Genomic DNA, 21,761 nt, shown 5'->3' with positions numbered 1-21,761 from the left:
CCCGTCGAAGCGGCCGGCTATGACGCCGTCCTCGGAGGGCAGTTGGGCGGTGGACGGCGACTGGGGGCGGCGGCCCGCTCGCGATGCGCTCGCCCTCCAGGTCATGTCCGTCCACCACATCCCGATCATGGCCAAGAAGGTCCTCTCGGCGAGGCACCGCCCTGGGAACGTCGTCGCCGTGCAGCCAGTGGCGCATGGTGGGTGACGCGGCCGTGGGTTCGAGTACTGGCGCCGCCAGCCGCCTGATAACATTGTTTCGCCTGTTGGGCAGTCGGCCCGTGGAAGCACGTCGCGGAGAGCCTGTCCGACGACGAGCTGTTGCTCTCCACGGCGGCCGCGCAGGGCTCCTTCCGAGCGCTCACCGAGCACCTGGTGGCCTCGGGCTGCTACTTCGGCGTCCTGCCCGCACCCAGAGACGCCCTGCTCACGTAAGCCTCCTCAGTCTTGTACACTCTAAAACAATGAGTAACGATGAGAGAAATGTCGGTTTTCTTCGCGTTTCAGGTTCCGGTGGCGCTCCGCCAAGGTGTTCCTCTCCGTGGTGGTGGCGTGGCTGCTGGCGTGCCGCATCCTCATCTACTTCTACTGCGTGTACGTCGGCTACAACACCGTGCTGGAGATCGTCGTGTCCAGTGAGCTCCGCCGCGAGTCGAACGGCGCGCCGTGCTTTGCCTTTGCCTCTGAGCCCCCTGGTGTTCGCAGCGCGGCTCGGCTTCCACGCCATGGCCGTCATGGAGGTCGCGGTGTACGTCAGCATGGCCTGCCGGTGGCGGGATTTCGTGCTGTGCTTCCTTCGCGTGGAGCACCGTTACGACGCCTCCGATCGCTTTGCCGGCTCTGACGGCAAGCCGGTCGACACGCCGTCGGCGCTTCGCAAGAAGATTGTCACGCTCGCAGTCACGGCGCTTGTCATGAGCTCGAGTACGACGTCATCGGAATGCTCTGAATTCGCTGAAGAATTTTTCAAAAATTGGATCGCAGTTGTAGTCATTGCTAGTCCAGGCCCAGTTGCTCAGTTCGGTTCTCATTTTCAGCGGAAATCCTCCTCGAGCTGTTCACGTACCCTCTGAGCAAGGAGGTGGACCAGTTCGACTCCTTCAGCGAGATGCTCGAGGACTACTACAACCGCCTGTTCAACAACGCGAGTGTCCGCCCCGCACCGTGCCACTATAACCCGCAGCCAGCTGCAGTGACTTTGACGGCGCGTCCCGTTTCCAGGTGGCTCAGGCGATCGCCTACCACCCCGTGGTGCTGGTGGTCGCCCAGCTCACCGTCATCGCCACCAACCTCGTGCTCAACTTCAACGACGTGTTCCTCATGAGCGTCAGCTTCACCATCTGCCGCCGCTTCCACGAGCTGAGGACGACGGTGTCGCGGGACGCCCAGCAGGTGCCGACCGGACGCAAACCGGAGTACGGTTGTTTTGTTTGTTTTTTCAATAATGTGGTTTTCTTCGGTTGGCCAGGTGGCGAGCCATTCGTACTGGCAGCTGGCGCGAGAGAACTTCAGCGACCTGAGCGAGCTGACTCGCAAGGTGGACCACTACATCAGCTTCCTGATGCTGCTGTCCTGCCTCAACAACTTCTTCTCCATCTGCATCCAGCTGCAGCACACCGTCCGGTGAGTACTAGAGCGCGCCGCCGCCCGATCCTCGCGCTGCCCGACCTCAACGAGTCCCTGGCGCAGGCCCTCGTCCGCCACCCCGGGGATCGTCCGCCAGCTCTACTTCTGCTTCTCCTTCGCCTTCGTCCTGCTGCGCTTCGGCGCCATGGTGTTCGCCGCCTCCAGCATCCCGGAGGAGACCAAGGCCATCAAGAGGGCGCTGTACTCCGTGCCGTCGGCGCACTTCAGCGAGGAGGTACGCGACGATGCCCCCTGCGCGAGAAACTTAGCGGTGCTTCGCGGCAGCCAGCCCTGCACTGTAAGACTGTTGCATTGCCCTCCAGATCGGGCGTTTCCTGTCGCAAGCGACTACGGATGACGTCACTCTAACGGGGCTGGGTCTGTTCACCATCACCCGTTCCTTCATCCTGACGGTGAGTGGTCGCCGTCCTTCCCGCGCCCAGTTTCCGGAAAAGTGGATACGTGACGCCGTCGTCGGCTTGCAGATGCTGGGCTCCATCGCGACCTACGAGATCCTGCTTGTGCAGATGTACAAGTCGGACAACTTCTAGCAAACCGCCTGTCCGGTGATCGCCTGCTGTGCGAGTGCTGCGCCTGACGACAAGGGTTCGTGGAAATAAGGAACGGTTCGAGGTGTAAAATATTTTTTATTAAATCCATTTTGTTGAGACATTGTGTATGTGCCGTGGTTTATAAATACAAACGGACAACATCTTTTTAAATTTTAACCCGTGGGCAGTTAGAAGTGGCTGGTCCGATGTGCTGTTCGGAGCGCGTGGAATCTAGACGCCGGCGTCTTTGGTTGGGTTTGCGAGATCCTGTAAAATATAAAACGTTAGTTGGCTGAATGAAAGGAGGCGAGTAGTCGCGGCGCACATCGGCGGCGTACCTCGACCGCCACGATGGTGTCCGAGCTCCCCGACTTGGACGGCCGCTGCGGCTCCGCCGCCTGCGACCACGCGGACCCCGACGTGGTCCTGGACGTGCTGGCCGCCTCGTCGTCCGGGACGCTGTCCGGGCCGCCGTCCAGGACGCCGTCGAGGAGGCTGTCGTCCAGCACGCACTCGGAGCTCTCCGTCTTGCTGATGCGGATCTCGGGGATGTTGTCCGACCAGGAGGACGCCACCGAGTCCTCGCGCTCCCTCCTGGACGACGCGGAGGGCGAGTCGCGTTCGCGGCGTTCGCGGCGGTCGCGGCGGTAGTGGTGGTGGTGGTGGGGGTGGTGGGCCGCCGCGGGCGGGCCGGCCGGCTGCTCGGCGTGCGCGGCGTGCGCCTCGACCTGCGGCTGCGCGCGGTCCTTCGCCTTGCTGCTCGTCAGGGCGTGCACCGCGTCTCGAATACCCTACAAACCATTGTTACTGCTTTAAAGAAAAAGACGAGAGAGAATTTATCTTTAGAAAGTGTCGAACCTGTCCGCCGTTGGAGCGGGCCTTGCTGGTCCTCGCCGCCCTGGACGCCCTCTTGGCCACCTTGGCGGCCTGCTCGTCGTCCTCCGGGAGGCAGTCAGGCTGCTCGGCGTCGGTGGCGTCGCCGTCGGGCTGTTCGGCCAGCGCGGCCACCTGGGTGCGCGCCGCGGGGCCGTCCGTCGGCGTCTGCGCCATGGACTCCTCGTCCGACGTGGCCGACGACTTGCGCAGGGCGTGCTTCAGCAGCCGGGCCAGGAGCTCTGCGCGACAGGCGAACGCGTTACGTCATTTTCATGTCCTCCTCGCGCGCTACAGCGGTATGAACTCACCTTTCCGCCGGTTGGTCTCCGGCTTGGCGGCGGCCGCGCTGGCCGGCACCTTGCCGTCGCCGTCCGGCGTGCCCGGCGTGCCCGCGGAGGGCAGGGCGGCCGTGAGGCGGCGCCACTTGTCGGCCAGGTCGCCGCCGCCGCCGCGCCGCCCGTCCACGATCTGGAACATCTTGCGGCGCTCCTCGGTGCGCTCACGGCGCAGCTGGATCTGCAGAACCACAACAACCATCATTTTCTTTTGTTTTCTTCGACTTTTTCTCCCATCTTTTTTCGCGCGGTGCCACTGCGGATTTTCCCCAGATTTCCCTGTTGATCCTATTGGGCGGGGTGGGCTGCCGCCGCGGAAGGGCAAGGGACGGCAGGGCGACCTCCTCAGCGCACTGCGCGCCTGGCTCGCGGCGCCGGCAACGACGCCGAGCCGGTAAACAACCTCATCCCCCTGGCCCGCGCCGCCCTTCGCGACAGTCGACGCCGCCAAACTTGCGTCGATGCATCGGCAGCAGCGGCCGCCGCGGGTGGCCGAAGTTTCCCCGCGCCGACCGTGCGCGGCGAGGCATCGATCGGCGTCCCTGGCTGCCGCACGCTGCCGCTGGCCGCGCTCGCCACCCCACCCCTCGGGGACGCCGCCCCCGCGCCGCCCCCACGTCGCTCCAACGCCACGCCACGCCACGACGCGCTGACAGCTGGCCGCGGGGTAAACAAGGAGGAGCAAACAAAAGGCGGGAAACTCGAACTTCGAACTTTTATCTCTTCCAGTAGTAGTTCCTACATAAGTAGGGCAAAAAATGTACGATGCCTAAGAGGCAACCTCGTTGGTTGTTGGCACCATCGAAGCAATTTTTACCCACTCACGTGGCATCAAAGAGTTACAAAGGAGTAGAGAGTGGTGGGGCCGGGCACCTTGAGGTCGTTGTTGGCCTCGCGCAGCGAGTTGGTGAGGGACAGCAGGTAGTAGATGACGAGGAAGAGCAGCAGCAACAGCGGGATGACGATGCCGGGCGAGGCCATGTAGTTGAGGGCGTCGTGCAGGAAGGCGGGCAGCGCGTTGCGCAGTGAGTTGGTGAAGATGTCGGCGGTGTGCAGGTAGCGCGAGAAGGGCCCGCAGTGCACGGACGGCCGCAGCCGCACCATGGCGTAGCCCACGGGCAGCACGCACAGGAACAGCATGGTGAGCAGCAGCGCCAGGTAGAAGTTGTTGGAGCGCGACGCGCGGAACACCACCTGCAACGACAGCCGTGTACGGCCGTGTAGAACAAGAAGAGAAACACTCGCACAGTCACATTTCCATGCGCCTACCTCGTGCGGCACGTTGCAGGTGAGCACGGCCCAGGACCGCAGGTACATCATGATGGCCAGCTTGACCAGGTTGATGAGGGGCAGGCCCGGCGAGAAGAACATGCCCATCCACACCATGCCCTGATTGTTGACCAGGTGCAAGATATTCTCGGCGATCTTGAAGTCACCGTACTGCGGGAACTTCTTCTCCAGGTCCCAGCACCAGCAGTTGTTCATGACGCGCACGAAGACGGCGCGGAAGAAGTCGATGAAGAGCGTGCCGCCCACCGTCATCACCAGGTCCATGACGGTCATCTTGACCATCTCCTGCCCAAACATGGTCTCCCAGCAGAGGCCGTGCAGCCTCCGCCGCGTCTCCAGGTCGAACTGGGACGTGCGCTTCTGGCCGTCGCCGGGCACCCCTTTCCCGCCGGCCGCGGGGGTGGTTCCGCTGGCTCCCGCTCCCGGCGTCGTCGCGGTGCTGGTGGCGCCCGTCGCGCCGCCGGGGGTCTCGCAGCGCGCCACGTAGCACATCTTGGGGGTGGTGGGCGACTGCGGCGACGTTCGGCCGTCCGTGGCGCTGGACGCCGAGGCCGCCGAGGACGACGACACCGTCGCGTTGGTGACATCGGTGACCGTAGCTTGCGTCGACGTGCTCTCCGCCGCCGTGGCGTCGTCGGTGGCGTCGGAGGCGTCGCTGCTGGCCCAGCCGTCCGTCGTGGAGGTGTCGCCCTGCGTCGTGGAGGAGGCGTCGAAGGCCTCGGCCGTCGTGGCGGCGCTAGACGAGGCGTCCGAGGCCACCAACGCCGCCGCCTCGTGGAGGTACAGCAAAGGGCCCTCCAGCCCGGCGAGTCCGACGGCCATGTGGGAGAAGTTACCTGCACGCAAGCAGAGGTAAGCGTCTCTCAAAAATGAATTCATTCAAATACCCTACGCACCTACCTTGGTCCGCGTCCTGGGTCGACGACACTGAAGTCCACGAGGACGACGCCATCCCCTCCGAGGACGATGCCCAGGTGGAGGACGACGCCCACGAGGACTCGGACGCGTTCCAGTCCATCCACGTGGCCGTGGTGGCGTCCGCCCAGGTGCTGGGCGAGGCCGACGTGAACGCGGCCATCGGAGCGGTGGCCGGCAAGTGCGGGGGCAGTGTGGAGCCGTAGTGCGTCCTCAGGAAGGTGGTCACGGCCGCGTCCGTGGAGAGCGGCGCCGAGAAGGACACCGTCGTCGTGGAGGGCGAGGAAGGCGACCAGTGCGACGTCGGCCCGGCCAGCGCCAGCCCGTACAGCAGCAGGGCCGACGTCGTGCCGCAAGTCACCTCCTTCTGGAAGCAGTTGGGCGGCAGCGTGGTGGGGAACGCCGCCAGCGTGCTGCTGAACGTCGTCTGCTCCGGCGCGAAGGTCGCGTTCGCGGTGCTCGTCTGGGTCTCGTTCAGGATGGCCTGCATGTCGTGGGACTGGAGGCAGCGCCCGTTTTACAATCCATTTCCTTTCCAGTCACGAGAAAGAAGGCCGTTTTCTTACCATCTTATTGATCTTCTTAAACATGGAGAAGATGAGGGTGTAGATGTTGGTGAGGTTGAGGGCCATGATGCGGGCGAGCTGCAGGCGCAGCGTTTTCCGTGGGTGGTAGCGCTCCAGGATGCCCAGCAGCTCGAACAGCAGCGGGAACAGGTTGTTGACCACCGTCACCACCACCGTGGTCTCGTTCTGCCGCCACACCGAGTTCCTGGTGGCCTCGTCGTCCGTGGAGCGCGCGACCACCTCCACCACGGCGTAGGCCGAGGAGACCAGCAGCCCCAGCACCAGCAAGTTGACGGCCACGCGCACCGTCATGATGCGCCAACTGCAGCACAGCCAGTTTTAGGGTGTGCAGCCAGCCATGCATGCTGTGTCGCTGTGCCTTCACTAAAACTGAAATTCGAAACTCACTTCCGCTCCTCGCGCTGCTTCTCGGCCTCCTCCACCAGGGCCTCCTTGAAGCCCAGCACGGTGGAGGCGACGCGGTTGTGCGCCGTCTCCGCGTTGCCGATCATGTAGTCCCAGCCCGCGAACAGCTTCCACGTGAACACGCACTCGTCCTCCTTCTCGGAGAGCTTGCTCATGCGTGAGTTGGACGCCATCCTGGCGACAGGGTCCAATCACAGGGACAAGAAAAGGGCAAAGTAATGACAACATGGGAGAATGTCCAGAAAGCCGGGAACTTTCCGCGTCGGGAGCGCGAAGACTGCACTCACTTGCGGAGGGTGGCGACGAAGCTGTACACGTAGACGGCCAGGCCGGTCATGAAGTAGGCGAAGGGCAGCCGGTAGCCCTTCTGCCGGTCGTCGTCCGTGTAGTAGCCGTAGAAGAGCGGCGAGTACTTGAGCGGGCCCTCGAAGTCCCACAGCTTGTACAGGTTGTAGGCCGTGGCGCGCTCCTCGGGCAGCATCTCCTTTCGCTCGCCCCCGCTCTTCGAGTCCGCCGTCAGGATCTTGGGGAGGCAGGAGGCAGAGCGAGTGTTAGGTGAGGTTAGGTTGGGTTAGGTTAGGTTAGGTTGAGTTGTCTTGCCTCCGGAACGGTGACGAACGCCAGGATGACGATGACGATGACGAAGTTGACCCAGCACAGCCAGCGCAGGAAGGTGAAGTAGGACGCGACGACGGAGCCGAAGTGGGACTCGATCTCCTTGATGCGGAGCTCCCACGGGATGAGCATGTTGAGCAGGTTGGCCACCTCCCGCTTGCCGCGCTGCCAGCGCTGCCGACCCACAAACATGCATTTATAAAGACGTAAATGAACCCACGAAGGTCAATTTGAAAGACTTAAAGAGTCCACAAAGATGAATTTGAGAACACAAATGACCCCGTGGGCGGTCAAGGCCCGGCCCACCTTGAGCATCCACAGGTTGAAGCGCGCCATGATGTCCCTGGTGTTGTGCGAGTTGGCGAAGCGCTCGTGCAGCTGGCCCTCGTGGCGCTTGACGTAGGTCTTGGCCTGGCGGACGAGGCGCAGCTTGCGGCGCATGCCCCAGGGCTGCATCTTGACGCCGCTCAGCACCTCCTTGTGCACGCGCAGGTTCTCCAGGATCTGCTCCTGCGACACGGCGGCGCTCGGCAGCACGCCGCCGTCCGCGCCGCCCGAGCCCTCCACCGACGCGGCCGTGCTGCGGGTCACACACGCGTAGAAAAGCCCGCGGGGTTCGAGTACCGACTTCTAAAAATGTTTTCGCTTACTCTGCCGAGCTGGTGGTGAACACGGACGACCGGCGGCGGCTCTGGTGGCCGCTGGCGCCGATGCTGGCGCTGTCGGCGTCCGGGCTGAACGGCGACGACGGCCGGCGCGCGTGGCTGCCCCGTCGGTGGCGGCTGGCGCGCTTGGAGCGCCGCGTCGACGCCCGCCGCTGCATGATGGCCGAGATGCTCACCGAGTAGTCCTCGTCGTCCTCCTCCGCGCCCAAGGCCGCCGCCTTGTCGGGCGAGGCGTCGCCGTAGCCGTTGGCGGCGAGGGTGCCCGAGGCGGCCATGACGTTGACGCGCACCGAGGAGTCCGAGCAGACGCTGCGCTCCTCCGGGGCGAACGAGACGGACAGACGGTCCACCGAGGGCTGCGGGGACGTGGGCTCCACCTGCGGCAAGGCGTCGAGGTGAGCACGGCGAAGAAAAACGGCCCGCCGGCAGGGGGACTCGAACCCGCTCCCGGCTCACCTTGTGGAAGAAGGGCCGAATGGCGTGCATGCCGTGCGCCTGTTGCGCCGCAGCTTCATGGTGTGCTCGCGCGGCCTGGCTGGCGCGGCCTGCGTCTGCCCCGTCGGCCAGCGGCCCGGCCCACCCTCTGCCCGCGCTGCCGCCGTCCTCCAAGACGCGGCCCCCGCAGCCCCCACCGCCCCCGCCGCCCCCGCCGCCCCACCCCGACACCCTACAAGACGAGCCGTGTACACAAAGTGGCCCCGGTCATGCAAGCGGCCGCGGCCCCGCCACGCCCTCCTGGAGTGCCGCCTGCTGGAGCCTTGCCTGGAGCCTTGTCTGGAGCCGCCCGCGGGGCTTCGGCCGCGTCGAGGAACGTCTCGAGGAACGTCCGCGAAAAGAAACAACAACAACAATACCCGCGGCAGATTAGCCAGCGTGGCAACAAAAAGTGGCCTGGATCTGTCATGGTGGCGCGCGGCAGGCGGCGCGCCCTCCGACGAGGCCCTGGCCGACGAGGGGCTGGCCTGCGCCACGGCGGCCGAGGCCCTGCCGCCCTGCCACGCCCTGTTGGCCTCGCCGAGACGCCGCCCTAGAGTCCCGGGCCGGGGGCGGGCCACCTTGTTGCGTGCGGCCTCCGCCTGCGTGTTGTACATCACCATTAAAAGCACCTCGTCCGCCAGGCCGCTTCCGAACAGAGGTTTCGTCGCTCTGTCTCTCTCGCACCCCCACGGGATGTCCCACAGTGCGAGCGGGAGAGAAAGAGAGAGCGTCCGCTCGGAATCAGCCTGCAGACAGGCAGACCGCCCTCCGTCCCGCAAACTGCCATTCTCGCCTCGTCCTGGAGGTGGTCGTCGTGGCCGCGGTCGTGGCCGTCCTCGCCGATAAACTGACCGTGCCGCCCGCTGCTCGCCTCGCCACTCGCGCCGACAACACACGACGCGCCCGACGGCCTGCTAGGGAGTAAGGGGTGCTTCCCGCCCGCCTCGCTGATGACCATGTGCAGACAAGCGTCCGTTTCCACGAAGTAGACTCACCTGCATGTAGTTTTCCCCAGGCATGCGGAACTCCACGGAGCTGCCCGAGCTCCTGCGCGGCTTGTTGATGTTGAGGCGCAGGATGCCGGTGGTGGCCGTGGAGGTGGACGCCGTGGACAGCGACGGCGACGTCGTCCTGCCGCGCCGCCCCGCCACCCCGGTGGCCGCCGGCAGCGCAGACAGCCCCATGTGGGGCGGCCCGAGGGAGGCGGCGCCGGCGGCGGGTGTTTGGCTGGGTCCCGGGGGCGGTCCCGGGGGCCGGTCGCCGCCGGTGTTTGACTCCGACATCCTGGCCGAGTCCTAGCCGGCAGAACGAATCAACTAATGGCACGGCAGTGTCAGTGACACCGGCACAGAGGGGTGGCCTGGCGTCACCAGCTCGTTAGACTAGTTGAAAAGAAAAAAAAATTTAGACGCTTGATCCACGCCACGGCCCTCCCTGCGACTTTGCGTCCGACGACTGGCGTGACGTAGCGATTGCTCCCCCGTGACTCCCTACCCCGTTCTCCGTACTCCGTGACCGCGGGCCGTGGGCCGAGTGCGGTGCCGCGCTGCCGCCGCACTCGAGCCGGAGCGTGAGTGCTTCTGTGCTCCAGTGCGTGACAATGCTTGACAGCTACGCCGCGCCGCGCCACGCCGTGCGTGTGGGCTGTGATTCAGCGTCACGCGACACGCCTCACTGCGGGAAGGAAAACCATTTCATTTCGGCAACGTCCGAGCAGCTTCACTTCGAATTTCGGGTGAACCTCAATCCTTGAGCGTGACAAGCAACTAGTCTGAGAGTGACAAGCTTTCCGGGCGACGGGCGTAAAGCACTGGAAAGGCACGACAGAACCCCGCGACAACGGATTCAAATTCGCAAACCACCAGCGTGGGGCAGGTTCGTTCGAACATTACGGGCGGCTGCTACCTCTGCACTGCCTACCTTGGTCCCCTTGCTGCCCTTGGTGCCCTTGCTCTCCTCGGTCAGACTCGTCGCAGTCCAGGTGCGCGCCGTGCCGGCCGAGCCGCCATCCAGGCCATCCAGGTGACGGTCGTGACGGTGCCGGTGACGTCCCACACTGCGTACTGCGCACTGCGTACGGCCAGGCGAGCGTGTACGTGTATGAGCAGGCTCATGTGACGCGCCCCCGCCCTCTCCCTGCCACTTAGCCCCCTCCCCCTCCCACCCCCTCACCCCTGTCGTCCGGGAAGCCGAGAGCCGCCACGGGGTGGGTCGGGTCGTACTAAGCTTGGCCCCCTAATATTGCTTAAAATGCTGTATCTCTACTCCATACTAGCTTCTGGGATTGATCGCGCTACTCAGTATCACGGAGGATATGTGTGTTCTGTTCTGATCTTATGGCTCACCCAGTGAAAAATAACTGTGTGTAGGGAAAGGGTGGAAATCTAATCAATCAGCAAGCATTGTAATAAATAATGTTTATTAAATTATCTTTTAAATGTTTATACAGAAAGTTTGGAGAGGGAGGGTCGCAATCAGCACCAACAATTCAATAACATAGCTTACCATCACATCCTTTACCATTTTCTCTATGAACAGTGACTCAGAAAAATAGGCCAATGAATGCAAATTTCCACGTTCAAAGTTGCTGTCAAGATTCACCTAGAAAACAATGAGACTGCTTGTGCAAGAAACACTCTTTTATATGCCATAAAATGAGAGGGTGCACTTTTTCCATGCCTTTTCAAGACTAAATGCCAATTTTGGAAAATAATTTATAGAAAATAAATGTCCTGAAAAAATACAAACACACTTTATCACATTTTCATTTCAGCCGAAAATGTGACAGTGATGCTCATAAATTACAACTTAAAATTGGAAATGCATTCACCGAGAACCTTTCAGAAATCCTCATACAAACGCATTCAGAGAAAGGATGTAAAGCTACTATAGCAATGAAGTTGGGTGTTAAGGGAAATGAAGTTTCACCCAAATAGCAATTACAGAATGTATGTAGCTTTGCTACCGTGACAGTAGCCTCTGAAATGGTAACATTTTCAAGTCAAGACATTCTTATAACATAAATTTAAGTTCAAAGATTCTGTCCAACAACTAAATTTTTACATTTATAATTAAACAGTCTTCTGAAAATTTGCTCAATGTAATTATACTCTACTAAATGTACTATGTACAATATAGTAATAGTACATCAAGATCATTGGTCATGAAATTTCATCGAATTAGAACATACAAGAGTGGTTCCAAAGAACCATGGGAATCCCCATATGGCACCAATGGGTTTGATTGTTTTTTCTTTCTCTTTTTTTAAAAATACATAAAATATTTACAAATGTTTATCATTTATACATACTCCAAGCACTCCTGTAATCGTGTAAATGAAAATCGCTGGCACAAGAGAGGGATCTAGAAATCAGATGTCCTTATACAGGTTTTTTTAAAGGTTGCTATTTCTGGTGGCATTAACTAACTATACTATGCACTTTACACTCAATATTGGCTAACTAACGATATTCAAACAACTGCATTTCAAAGAGGAGATCAGCACATACTTCTGCTACACCATCACTTATTGTTAAGTTCACTTAAATGTACATTACTGTAGTGAAACATTCCAAATTGGCTAAGGCTTTATTTAATCTTTAATTTAGGTCTAAAATACTTCCCTCGAGATCAATATATTATTCTTAGCCTTTTGGCGTTTATGTTCTGGAAGACACTGCAGCACTGGTTAACTTTGATCAACGCCAATTTCAGCCAATGTCCGAATGCACGTGCAACAAGGTTCCGTGGCGGGAAACTCAGTCTTGCTTGGAGAGGCTCATCTGCGGCCGTAAAACTCAAAATCTTAACACATAACTTATAAAGTTGCCAACTTCATCATCCTACTCCTGCAGTTTCATCCCAACATTTCATACAAGTATAACACCAGCCAACTCTAGACAAAACAATAAGAGAGAAGACATTCGCAGTGTCTGTCTTTGGTGGCGCTGGCGGCAGCGCGAGTGGCCCGCTAGAAGGTGACGTTCCTGCCCAGCTTGAGCTTGAACAGCTTGTTCTTCTTGCGGGCGGGCAGCCTGCTCAGGGCCGCGCTCACGGCCGAGTCCATCTGCGCCATGGCGGCCTCCACGGTCTCCGCGTCCACGATGTCGGGGTCCACGGCGTCCGTCTCCGTGGTGGTCTCGGCCGCCGAGCCGCCGAGGTCGCCGGACTGCGCCCCGGACACGAAGCCGCTCTCGGGCCGCGACAGCGGCGGCGTCTGCAGCAGCTCGAACCAGCGCGCCACCTTGGCGGCCGAGCTCAGCTGCGAAGAGGAACAGAAAGGCCGGTTAAAACAGCGCCGAATTCGTTTGGCCGGGCAGGTTCGGGGGACACCGCGGGCCGTGTCGTCTTGAAGCCCGTGCCGGCAGTGATGTTATGGCGGCCAGGCACGCTAGGCCTCGCTGGGCCAGCCCCAGTGGCCAGCCCCACACCCCGCCCTCCCAAATGAAGAATGTCGCCCGGGGACAGTCTCACCTCCACCAGATTAATGTCATCCAGAGCAAGGGTCTTTTCTTTCCATTTCAAAATTTGCAAACATCACCCACTAGTCTCGCGGTCTTTACCGGTCTTTACTCGTCCACCCTTCCCTCCCACGCACTCGTGCAACGAGCGAGGCAGGGCGTGGCGCGACGGGCAGACTGCGCCGACTGACCCAGGGAGGGGCTCGGCTCGCGCCGTTTCGCCTCTTTCTTTTTCATAAAGCTTCATTTTGATTAAAGGAAGTGGGCGGCGTGGGCCGCAGCCACACCACTGCAGGGGTAATGCGGCACGGCGGCACGCAAGCGGACACCTGCCACGCCGCGCCACGCCGCGCCACGCCGGGGTGGTCATTCCCCAGGCCGCGTCTGCCGCGCTCCGACACCCCAAGGTCGTCCCTCGAGCGAGGACCTCGTCAACGCGCGCGCTAATCTCCGCCTCCAAGTCCGCCGTCACAGTGCGAGGCAGTGCGGAGCGCCTGCCGAATGGCGGGTAGGCAACCCGCCGACACGCGAGTGCCACGGCACTGCCTACCCGCCGTTACCATTACCATTAAGGGCTAGACCCACTCGGCAGCGCTGGCTGTTGCTGGTGGATTAGCGGTGGTCGTCGCTCGTCGTAGACGGTCGCAGACACGCCCATGTTGAATGTTGACGGCGAACCCCCCCACCGGAAATAGCAGGCCGAGTGGACCGAGGCCGACCACGCCACTGTTTGGCCGGACATTTAATACAACATTTCCCCCGGCCTGGAAGGGCCAGGGAGGTCCCGCAAAGGGCGGGACACGGCCGCGAGTACACTGGAAAGGTGCGCGGGGGAGGGGGAGGGGGGGAAGCACTGGCCGACCGCGACCGCCCCCTTGGCTCTGCGCTCTGCAGTGCTCTGCAGGCCGCGTGGTGGCGATACCCCGCGCTGCGTCTCCTCGGGGGGTATTTCCCGGCGCGGGGTAGTTACGCCCACCTCACCCCAGTTCTCTTCGCTTGTGCTTACCTCAGACCAACGCCCTTTGTGTGAAGAAGTCCTATAGAAAGGAAGACTAAAGAAAAGGTAGAGTTGGGGATGAGGTTGTCTTGAGAAAGTGTGGTAACAATAAATCTTGCATTTTATTTTACATCTTTCTCTCTCTTTGCTTCATTCGCACACACATCATCCATTCATCAGTCATATAAACACTTAAGAAGACCATGTCTCCAAACAACACAATATAAAATCACTGGGTGAACTCTCCACAATACGCACTTTTGGCTGAAACAAAAGCCGAATGGAAATTCCGAGATGCAAAGTTCCACGCCCTTCGATTGCATCACTTTACATAAAAATATATATACAAATCAAAATAAATTACAAAATTAAAGTATATACAACACATATAGGTAGTCATCTTATAATATACGGGAACACATGGCCGCACGCAAATAGACTAGAAACACTTCCACATGCAACTGTGACCTTATATTACTGCTCACAACACAAGATGAGAAAATAGCAATAAAATTTTGGGTTGTAAAAGCTATATATCTAATTTTTGGCTACTCTGGCAAAAAATAAACAATCCATCTGGAAACTTGTAGTTAAAATTACATTTTCCACAAATGTTCAAACAGAATGATTAGGAGCAAGTTGCATGTGTTCCATTGCAATAGTGAAAGGAATATTATAATTATTATTGTAACATTTATGATGTCTGTATGAGATCATCTGGAGCACTTGATTTAACATTTTATTTGTATGCACAATCAGGGAAGAAGGGCAGTAAGTCAAAAACTCCACTGTAATCATAAAGAAAATGCCAATATTTTTTTGAAACTGTTTTCGGGATAACATTTTAGTACAAAGTAGTGCTCGCATTCTCATACCAAAAATATATATATGTGCTACTCGAGACTACTCGGTTAAACACTTGGCATCATGGGGAGCGTATGCAAGCGCCTAAAATACGTACTCCTCTAAGGATTTAATCTACTAGCAAAGAAGGGAAATTGTTTTGCAGAATCATAGGATTGATGAGCCTACTTTAACATAGAGTTTAAATTCTGAAATATATGAACAACAGATTGTACATTGCTTTCGAAGCAATACCTACCATAAGACACTTATGGAAATGACCTTGTATCCTTACCAAACTCAACAAGTAAGGAGGGAAACATCATCACGGGAGAGTCAGTGCCTCTGCAGGCCGAACGCGGGGAGTGCGAACCGCGGCGCCGAGGCCAAGAGGCTCTACTTGGTGGTGTGGCGGGCCCACGCCGCCCTGGTGACCTGCGTCATCAGCTCGCTGCGGTTCGGGACCTTCTCGCTGGTGGACCTGGTGATGAAGGGCGGCCCCCCGGGGGCCAGTCTCCGCATGCCGCCCATGCCGCCGCCCGCGGCCGGGGGCGGCGCCTCCAGGGTGGCCATGGCGGCGGCCAGCTGCTGCTGCTGCCGCTTGGCGGTGCCGCCCCCGGAGGCGGCGGCCGCGGCGGCCGGCTTGGCCTTGGCGGGGGGCGGGTTCAGCCTGGTGGGGCCGGCGGGGCCGGCGTCGTCGTCCATGGGCACGGGCACGATGACCCTGGTGCGGCCGTCGTTGTCCGTGGTGGTGAGCGTGCCGACTTGCGACAGCGGCCGGATGAACAACGGCGACTCCTCGTCCTGCGGGGTGCACTGCGTGGAGGCCGCGGCGCCGCTGCCGCCGCTGTGTCCGCTGTGCGCGCTGTGCGCCGTCGGCGAGGGCGTGGCCGTGGCGGCCGGCGTGCTGTGCGCGCGGTGCTGCTGCGCCGCAGCCATGACGGCCGTGCTGCCGAAGGGCGACGGCTGCGCCATGCGGTAGCCCAGGGTGGGCGACTGGGGGTAGCCGAAGGGCGTGGGCGAGCGCGCGCTGCCGGGGGCGGCCGAGTACCCGCTCAGGGACTGCAGCCTCTGCAGCAGCTGCGTCTGGAACTGCTGGTCCGAGGTGACGGGCGGCGCGTAGGGGAAGCCGAACAGCGTGGGCGCCTGCACGCCGTGGGCGCCGTGCCGCAGCGTCTGCGCGGGCGACCCCGGAACCCCGACGGGCACCCCAGCCGCCATGTTGTAGAGCGCCAGGTTGGCCGCGTGCTGCGCGGCGGCCTCCTGGTAGTCCGTCAGGTACATCGGCGGCACGCCCTGGCCCACCAGCTGGTCGCACTGCGGGGAGAGCAGAGCACAGAGCCGTCACCACACCGCCACCACCACACCATCACAGACCGCGACCCGGGCCCGCCTTCGAATCGAACAATGCATTTTCTTGTCTTTTTTGCAGCCATAAGTTAGACTGGTTAGGCAGGCGGCCCTGGGGCATGTCAGTGACAGCGTCCTACCCCAACTACCCAAGTCAAGGCCTTGCCTCTTGCACAACACATGGTGATAAAAAAATTCACGCGCACACAACAAAGTGTTTACACAAAACGACTAGTCAGATTAACACTCTCATGCACTATGATATAATTTTCACTCGCATGCAAAAATACAAGTTCACATTAAACAGAATAGCAAACACTAATGAATTAAAAATCACAGTTAATAGTGGCATAACTTCAAAAACTAAAAACAAAAAACAAAAACACACTCTAAACTACTACAAGCATTAAAAAGCAAACTTGCAACACAACACGGAAAAAAACATTTTAAGCATTCTTTGTTTTTAAGGACAGCATCAAAACAGAAGATAAACACACCTCCATTAAATTATAACAAAAATATGAAGCTTAAAATAATTTGAACTCACTAGGTACAAAATAAATGTTTAAAGAAAACGCATGCAAAATTTCACACACACATTGATTTGCAACTATTCCTTACAAAAGAAAGTGTTTCCAGATTTGCACTACAGTACCAAAAGTGAAAAGAAGCGTCCATAACAGATATTTGAAAGAAAAATCTTTGCACCTCAGAGAGGCCAAAGTCTACCATGCAAAGATAATAATATTTCTCTTTGAAAAAATGTTCTCACGTTTTGGTAGTTTATGGGAATGTAGTTGTACTTTTAAGCCGCGATATATCTGCAGGCAACTGATTAGAAAAGAGAAGAGCCATTAATAATGAGATTCTCTTTTGATCCACGTGGCATGGACGACAGATTTGGCAAAAAGCTGCAAATCTCAATTCTTTGAGACGATAGTAAAGTTGTTGTAGCATTCGGCACACTTTGACAAACTCATTTCATTCCGGTTCAGTTTACAATCAACAAAATATTAGAACATGGAGAGCACACAAACACACTTCACAAAGATGCATGATGCAAGGCTGGTACTTCTTTCTGTGTTTCTTTTCTCAAGATGGGTAAGGAAACAGGATGGAGGACAAAGTGACAAAGTTCGACTGTCAGAAGGGGAATGTTTCAGCGAAGAAACTGAGTGAGATGTTGGACCTGAACAAGTTTCTCACTTGGAGGGCATCAAACGGGAGCTTTTACAATTGTTTCCCCGGCCGGGACTTCCCCACTGTGTGACCGACTGGGCATGCCGGTGGACGACGAGGGTCTCGAGACGACGGGAAGCGGAAAGGGGGCTCACCTGGGGTGCTAGCTGAAGGGGCTGGCTGCCGCCCGCGCCGCCGCCCTCCTGCTCCTGGAGGTGCGCCACCAGCGCCGTGATGTGGTCCAGCAGCTCCCGGTTGTGGCCGAGGAGCTGGTGGGTGCGGGCCTGGAAACAAAGAGTTACTTTTATTTTTGAAAACAAAAAAAAAAAGATAAAAATCCAGGTGTGGGTGGTTTTGAACCCGGGCACTTTACCTGCGCCTCCATCCTGGCCGCCTTCTCGGCCGCGAGCTGGTCGCGTAGCAGGTTGGCCTGCGCCATGGCGGCCTGCGTCTGCTGCACTTGCTGCTCCACCTGCTCGCGCAGCAGCTGCACCTCGTGGTGGAGCAGGGAGCCGCCGCCCAGGCTGCCGGCCGACGGCTCCCGGTCGCGGTCCCGGTCCACCTCGTCCGCCATGGGCGACGACCCGTTCATGTCCTTGCGTATCACCTGGGGGAGAGGGGCGGTGAGGCTCAGCCAGCAAACGGAACAGTGTGCCTCTCTCCGCGACGTACCTGTGGCGACCGCGGCCGCTGGAGGTCGAGCCGCAGCGATCTAGGCGGGGGCGGCCGGGGCGACTCGTCGTACGACGCCGAGTCCTGCACCGAGTCCTCGAGCCCGTCCACGCTGAGCTGCGTCGACAGGCCGCCTGCGGAAGGAACCAGAGAAAGAAACGTGAAAACGAGAGAGCGACAGCACGTGGTCATCAGGCCGGCCCGGCCCCGGGCCTGGCCCTCTCGCGGTGGCGCAAGGCCCGCGACTTGGCGGCGACGCGACGCGACGCGTGTTCGCGGACATTGTGTCGCGGGGCGTCAAGGCCGCCGGCACGCCCTCGGGCACGCCGCCGGCGGCAAGGAGCGTTCGTCGCGCCGTCTCCCTCGCACCCACGGCGCGGCCCGCAGGGGTGCGAGAGGGACGGAGGACGACACCAGCCGTCGAACAACCCCTCCAGGCACCTGGCCTGGCCGGCATCAGCCAGGAAGCCGCGCGCGAACCGACCGCGACACGCAGGCCATGTGCTCTAGGCCTTTGGGCCCTTTTGGCACGGGACGGCTTCTTTTTCTGTTGGCTGGGGATCGGATGAGTGATTATGTCTCCCCTCTTCCTCCCTCCGCCAGGCGAACCCCGTCCCCTTGCTGCTCGTCTCGCTCGCACCCCTTCGTCTGGGCCCGGCCCGGCACGGCGGCCGCTTTGTAAGAGAACGCGTTGGATGATTTATTTTGAGGAGTGTAAATTCATTAGGAAATGAAAAAAAAAATACTGCGGAGGGAGGGTGTTGAACCTCGGGACCTTGCCGCTGCTGGACTTGCACCACGGAGCTACCTAAGCTCTCCTCTTCGCAGGAAGGAGACCCTAAAAATGAGCCATAGCCACACTCTTTCGCAATCCCGATAGAAACGTTTCGAAACTCGTGCCGTCCCCGGCGGCGCCAGCATGCAAGACGGCCACGCCACCAACAAAAAAATTGCGACGTCGCCACGCCAAGACTCATACAAAGGGTGATGCGCAGCCCGGCAGCGCGCACTGCAACGCCCCCCCCCTCCCCTCTCCGCGCAGACACGAGAATAACGTCACCCCGACGACGTCACGGGCCGTCACATGACAGCCGTGACACGCGCAGGGCTAGCCGCGCCGCGCCGGCCAGGGCTGCCAACACTTGATATTAAACCTAGGCCGGTGTTTTGTCGTTCTGTCCAAGGCTCGGCCAGCAGACGGCGCGAGACGAGCCGCAGACGCCTCGGCCGCAAGGGCAACCCGACGACGCCGACGACGTGACGTGGCCGTCGCGAGGGAGAAAGGAAGACGGGACACTGTAAGCCCCGCACCAGGCCGCCAGGCCGCCAGGCCCGTAAAACCGCGTCGGGCAAACAAACCAAGGCCAATGACTTCCAAGCTTCTTCTTTTTTTTTTGTGCCAACTGGCCATGTAGGCTGGCCGACAAATCGAGCCATTTCCACGCCGCCGGTGTAGCACTAAATCACAAGCTACTTAGTCGGCATCACGAGGCGACCAAGCGACGGGCCGACAGCCTGGCCAGCGTTATTATAATCCGCGCGGCCGGGCGCGGCCACGACGCCGACGGTCTTGGCCAGGGCCAACACGCAGCCCAGCGCAGCGCAGCGCAGCGCCACCACTGTGACGCGCGCACTCCACGCCCACCTCGCCGCCCCGCCGGCCGCGGCAGCGGCGTGCACCAAATTTATTTGTTTGGCCGTCATGTTGGCAGCGCTGCGCTTACACCTGCACCACGCGGGGCGGAGAGGCAGCGGGCGGGGCGCTCGGATCCTCGGATCTAGAGAGCTCAAGCTTGGCCGAAGCGCGCCGACGACACTCAAACGGTAATGGCCATCGCACGCCTCAGTGGCAACGGTCTGGGAGAAAGAGGGAGAACGGAAAGACCGACAAAAACTGAAAACGCGCGCCGCGGCAAGACTGCCGGCTGGTCTGTCTCTCTCGCACGCACTGGGCTTCTGGCAGAGGCGCGAGGGAGACAGAGTCTCAGTCAGTAATTATAAGGGAAACTTTGCGGCGCCAAGTGCGGCCGGCCGGACCGTCTGCTGCAGTCTGTCTCTCTCGCACTCCTTCGGCGCGCCCCGCGAGGGCCGCGAGTGCGAGAGAGACGGAGCGAGGCTACGGCTCGCTCATTACTCCCCCCGAGCCTTCAAAGTCCGTGCCGTTCCCAAGACGCGGACTGGCCGCTGACAATGGGGACGTCCGCGCCAAATCGCCCCCTGGGCCCCATCCCTCTTTGCCGAGACTTTGTAGTCGGAGCCGCCAGGCGGGGAGGCAGGTAGACGGAAAGACAGACAGACAGACAGGCAGACAGGCGCCAGCCAGGCAGACAGACAGACAGGCAAGCGCCAGGCAGCACGCCGTCGCAGTAGGCAACGCGGCCACGCCGGCGCGCCGCACGTTGCCTACACTGCGTTCCGCAGGCGCACGGCGGCAGCCCAGTGCGGCCCTGTGCCGCTGGACTCAAGTGCGCTCTTTTCTTTTAGCGGGACTCGGAACAAGGCAGTGTGTCGGGCTGTCGGGGCTTTCCCTGCTGTCGGCGAGTACGCCGTCCGCGCCTTTAACGTACTCTCCGCGGAACGATATTTCATCCCCGTGCCGCCTGTCCCCTCCACGCCGCTCCGCCGCTCCACTCTGCGAGTCACAGTCGTTGGCAGCGGTCCTAGCGCCGACCGCACGGACCGCACGCCGGCCGCGTGAGGAATACCTTGCAGCGCCGCGCGCCGCCCGACTCCACCGGCCCCTGCAATTCCACCAAGCGCCAAGCGACTCAACTTTTCCCTTTCCAAGACTACGGACTGTAATTAAGACTGGTGCAGCAGGAGTGCGTGAACGTCACAACGTCCATCGATTACGAATTCTAAAAGTGGACTTCAATTGTCCGAAGAGCGTGCACTGACTTAACTTGATAGTGTACTGCGCACCCCCTGCCTCCAAAACACTCCCCCCCCAAAAAAAAGGTAGTAGAGGGTCCTTACGCGGCAGCGACCACTAAGCCGAACGACTTTTATTACACCAACACACCACCACACACGCGCGCCGCGCGCGCAGACAGAGCCCGTTGACGTCAGTGGGAAAGAGACAGACGTCGACGGCAGCTTTGTTTCTCTCTCGCTCCGCTGCGCTGCCCGCGCTGCTCTTTGTTCTGGTGACGTCAGCGGAGTCCGAGCCAGCCAAGGCGCGCGTTGCCGCCGCCACCGAAATGCCCACCGACACGTTCGTCGGAAAGCCATTTTTTAGTTGTTGTTGTTGGACTCACCTTTCCTGGTCGTCTTGTCCGAGGCGCCCTCCGAGTCCCGCTCGCTGTGGTCGTCGTGGTCCTGGTGGTCGCGGTCCCGCGTGGGGCTGCCCGGCCCGATGGACAGCTTGTGGCACACCTCGAAGGCCTGCCCCACCGTCCGCACCACCCGCATCGCCTGGTTCTGCAACAATCAACCGCACGTCAGCCTCCGTAGCCGCATGGACAGGGTACCGGAACTTGGACCGGGAAGGTCTGTGGTCGACACGCGGTCGGTCAATTTTTTTTTTTTCGTTTTAGTTTTTGTTGCTGGCAAGGTGAGGGTCACGCTGTCCACCTGGCGTAATTGCCTCGGTCCCGTCTGCCCCAATCTCGCCTTCCGAATCTCGCGCCATTTCATTGGCCCTCCTCCGCGACACAAAGAAAACACGCGCCGCGGTAAAAATAAACCGGCAAGCCGCGCCGCCGCGGATCGGACTACCGTTTGGCCTCTGCACCTCCCCGCTGACACCTCCACGCCGGCGGCGCGCGCGACCTTGAGCCTTGAGGCTGTCCAGCCGGAGACAGGGAGCCAGCGGGAGAGAGCGCCACCGTGGCTGAGAGCGTAGAGGCGTCGACCGGCAAACCGGAAGAACGAGGTTCGACTCCCGCAACAGCTGGCCTTTGTATTTTGAACTTTTGGTGC

At 59.8% G+C, this 21,761-nt stretch overlaps 3 protein-coding genes across 6 annotated transcripts in view; 1 reads left to right on the top strand and 2 right to left on the bottom strand.

The window, feature by feature from the left end:
• Positions 1 to 63: 63 nt before the first annotated feature.
• LOC117640415 (gustatory receptor for sugar taste 64d-like) lies at positions 64 to 2,293 on the top strand. Of its 2 annotated transcripts, XM_034376915.1 has the most exons (10): positions 64 to 197; positions 272 to 428; positions 505 to 632; positions 703 to 921; positions 1,035 to 1,141; positions 1,219 to 1,389; positions 1,466 to 1,620; positions 1,687 to 1,858; positions 1,947 to 2,036; positions 2,109 to 2,293. In XM_034376915.1, exons 1-10 carry the CDS (start codon positions 104 to 106, stop codon positions 2,172 to 2,174), a joined length of 1,359 nt encoding a protein of 452 aa, XP_034232806.1. In that variant the 5' UTR covers positions 64 to 103; the 3' UTR covers positions 2,175 to 2,293. The 2 variants fall into 2 exon arrangements, with proteins under 2 accessions (XP_034232806.1, XP_034232807.1); XM_034376916.1 differs by lacking the exon at positions 703 to 921.
• LOC117640416 (transmembrane channel-like protein 2) lies at positions 2,264 to 8,348 on the bottom strand. Its single transcript, XM_034376917.1, has 14 exons — positions 8,319 to 8,348; positions 7,848 to 8,239; positions 7,504 to 7,777; positions 7,183 to 7,371; positions 6,870 to 7,105; positions 6,565 to 6,756; positions 6,157 to 6,478; positions 4,655 to 5,167; positions 4,259 to 4,579; positions 3,359 to 3,566; positions 3,033 to 3,289; positions 2,903 to 2,965; positions 2,513 to 2,872; positions 2,264 to 2,441 (listed from the first exon to the last, which is right to left on the bottom strand). Exons 1-14 carry the CDS (start codon positions 8,346 to 8,348, stop codon positions 2,406 to 2,408), a joined length of 3,393 nt encoding a protein of 1,130 aa, XP_034232808.1. The 3' UTR covers positions 2,264 to 2,405.
• A 2,393-nt stretch (positions 8,349 to 10,741) lies between these two features.
• The window catches only part of LOC117640222 (carboxyl-terminal PDZ ligand of neuronal nitric oxide synthase protein), an 84,899-nt gene continuing 73,879 nt past the window's right edge, over positions 10,742 to 21,761 (bottom strand). The window contains exons 6-11 of one of the 3 annotated variants that reach the window (XM_034376549.1): positions 21,098 to 21,260; positions 17,841 to 17,974; positions 17,542 to 17,775; positions 17,324 to 17,452; positions 16,762 to 16,820; positions 15,935 to 15,956 (exon numbers count right to left, since the gene is read on the bottom strand). In XM_034376549.1, the coding sequence (XP_034232440.1) occupies positions 16,773 to 16,820; positions 17,324 to 17,452; positions 17,542 to 17,775; positions 17,841 to 17,974; positions 21,098 to 21,260 (708 nt within the window). In that variant the 3' untranslated portion in view covers positions 15,935 to 15,956; positions 16,762 to 16,772. Of the gene's footprint in view, positions 12,601 to 15,868; positions 16,821 to 17,323; positions 17,453 to 17,541; positions 17,776 to 17,840; positions 17,975 to 21,097; positions 21,261 to 21,761 lie in introns of those variants that run through there. The other 2 variants (XM_034376547.1, XM_034376548.1) reach the window with 2 other exon arrangements.

The sequence above is a fragment of the Thrips palmi genome, unplaced genomic scaffold, assembly GCF_012932325.1.
Source record: "Thrips palmi isolate BJ-2018 unplaced genomic scaffold, TpBJ-2018v1 HiC_scaffold_12, whole genome shotgun sequence".
Lineage (NCBI taxonomy): Eukaryota > Metazoa > Arthropoda > Insecta > Thysanoptera > Thripidae > Thrips > Thrips palmi.
The sequence above is the reverse complement of the archived record's forward strand: the minus strand, read 5'-3'. Positions and strand labels throughout refer to the sequence as shown.

Coding starts and splice junctions, on each gene's coding strand:
- LOC117640415 (XM_034376915.1), top strand. CDS start 104: ATGTCCGTCCACCACATCCCGATCATGGCCAAGAAGGTCCTCTCGGCG. Junction 633..702: donor GCTGGAGATCGTCGTGTCCA/GTGAGCTCCGCC, acceptor TGGTGTTCGCAG/CGCGGCTCGGCTTCCACGCC. Junction 1,859..1,946: donor CGGCGCACTTCAGCGAGGAG/GTACGCGACGAT, acceptor ATTGCCCTCCAG/ATCGGGCGTTTCCTGTCGCA.
- LOC117640416 (XM_034376917.1), bottom strand. CDS start 8,348: ATGCACGCCATTCGGCCCTTCTTCCACAAG. Junction 7,372..7,503: donor TCAACCTGTGGATGCTCAAG/GTGGGCCGGGCC, acceptor GTGGGTCGGCAG/CGCTGGCAGCGCGGCAAGCG. Junction 4,580..4,654: donor CCTGCAACGTGCCGCACGAG/GTAGGCGCATGG, acceptor CTGTCGTTGCAG/GTGGTGTTCCGCGCGTCGCG.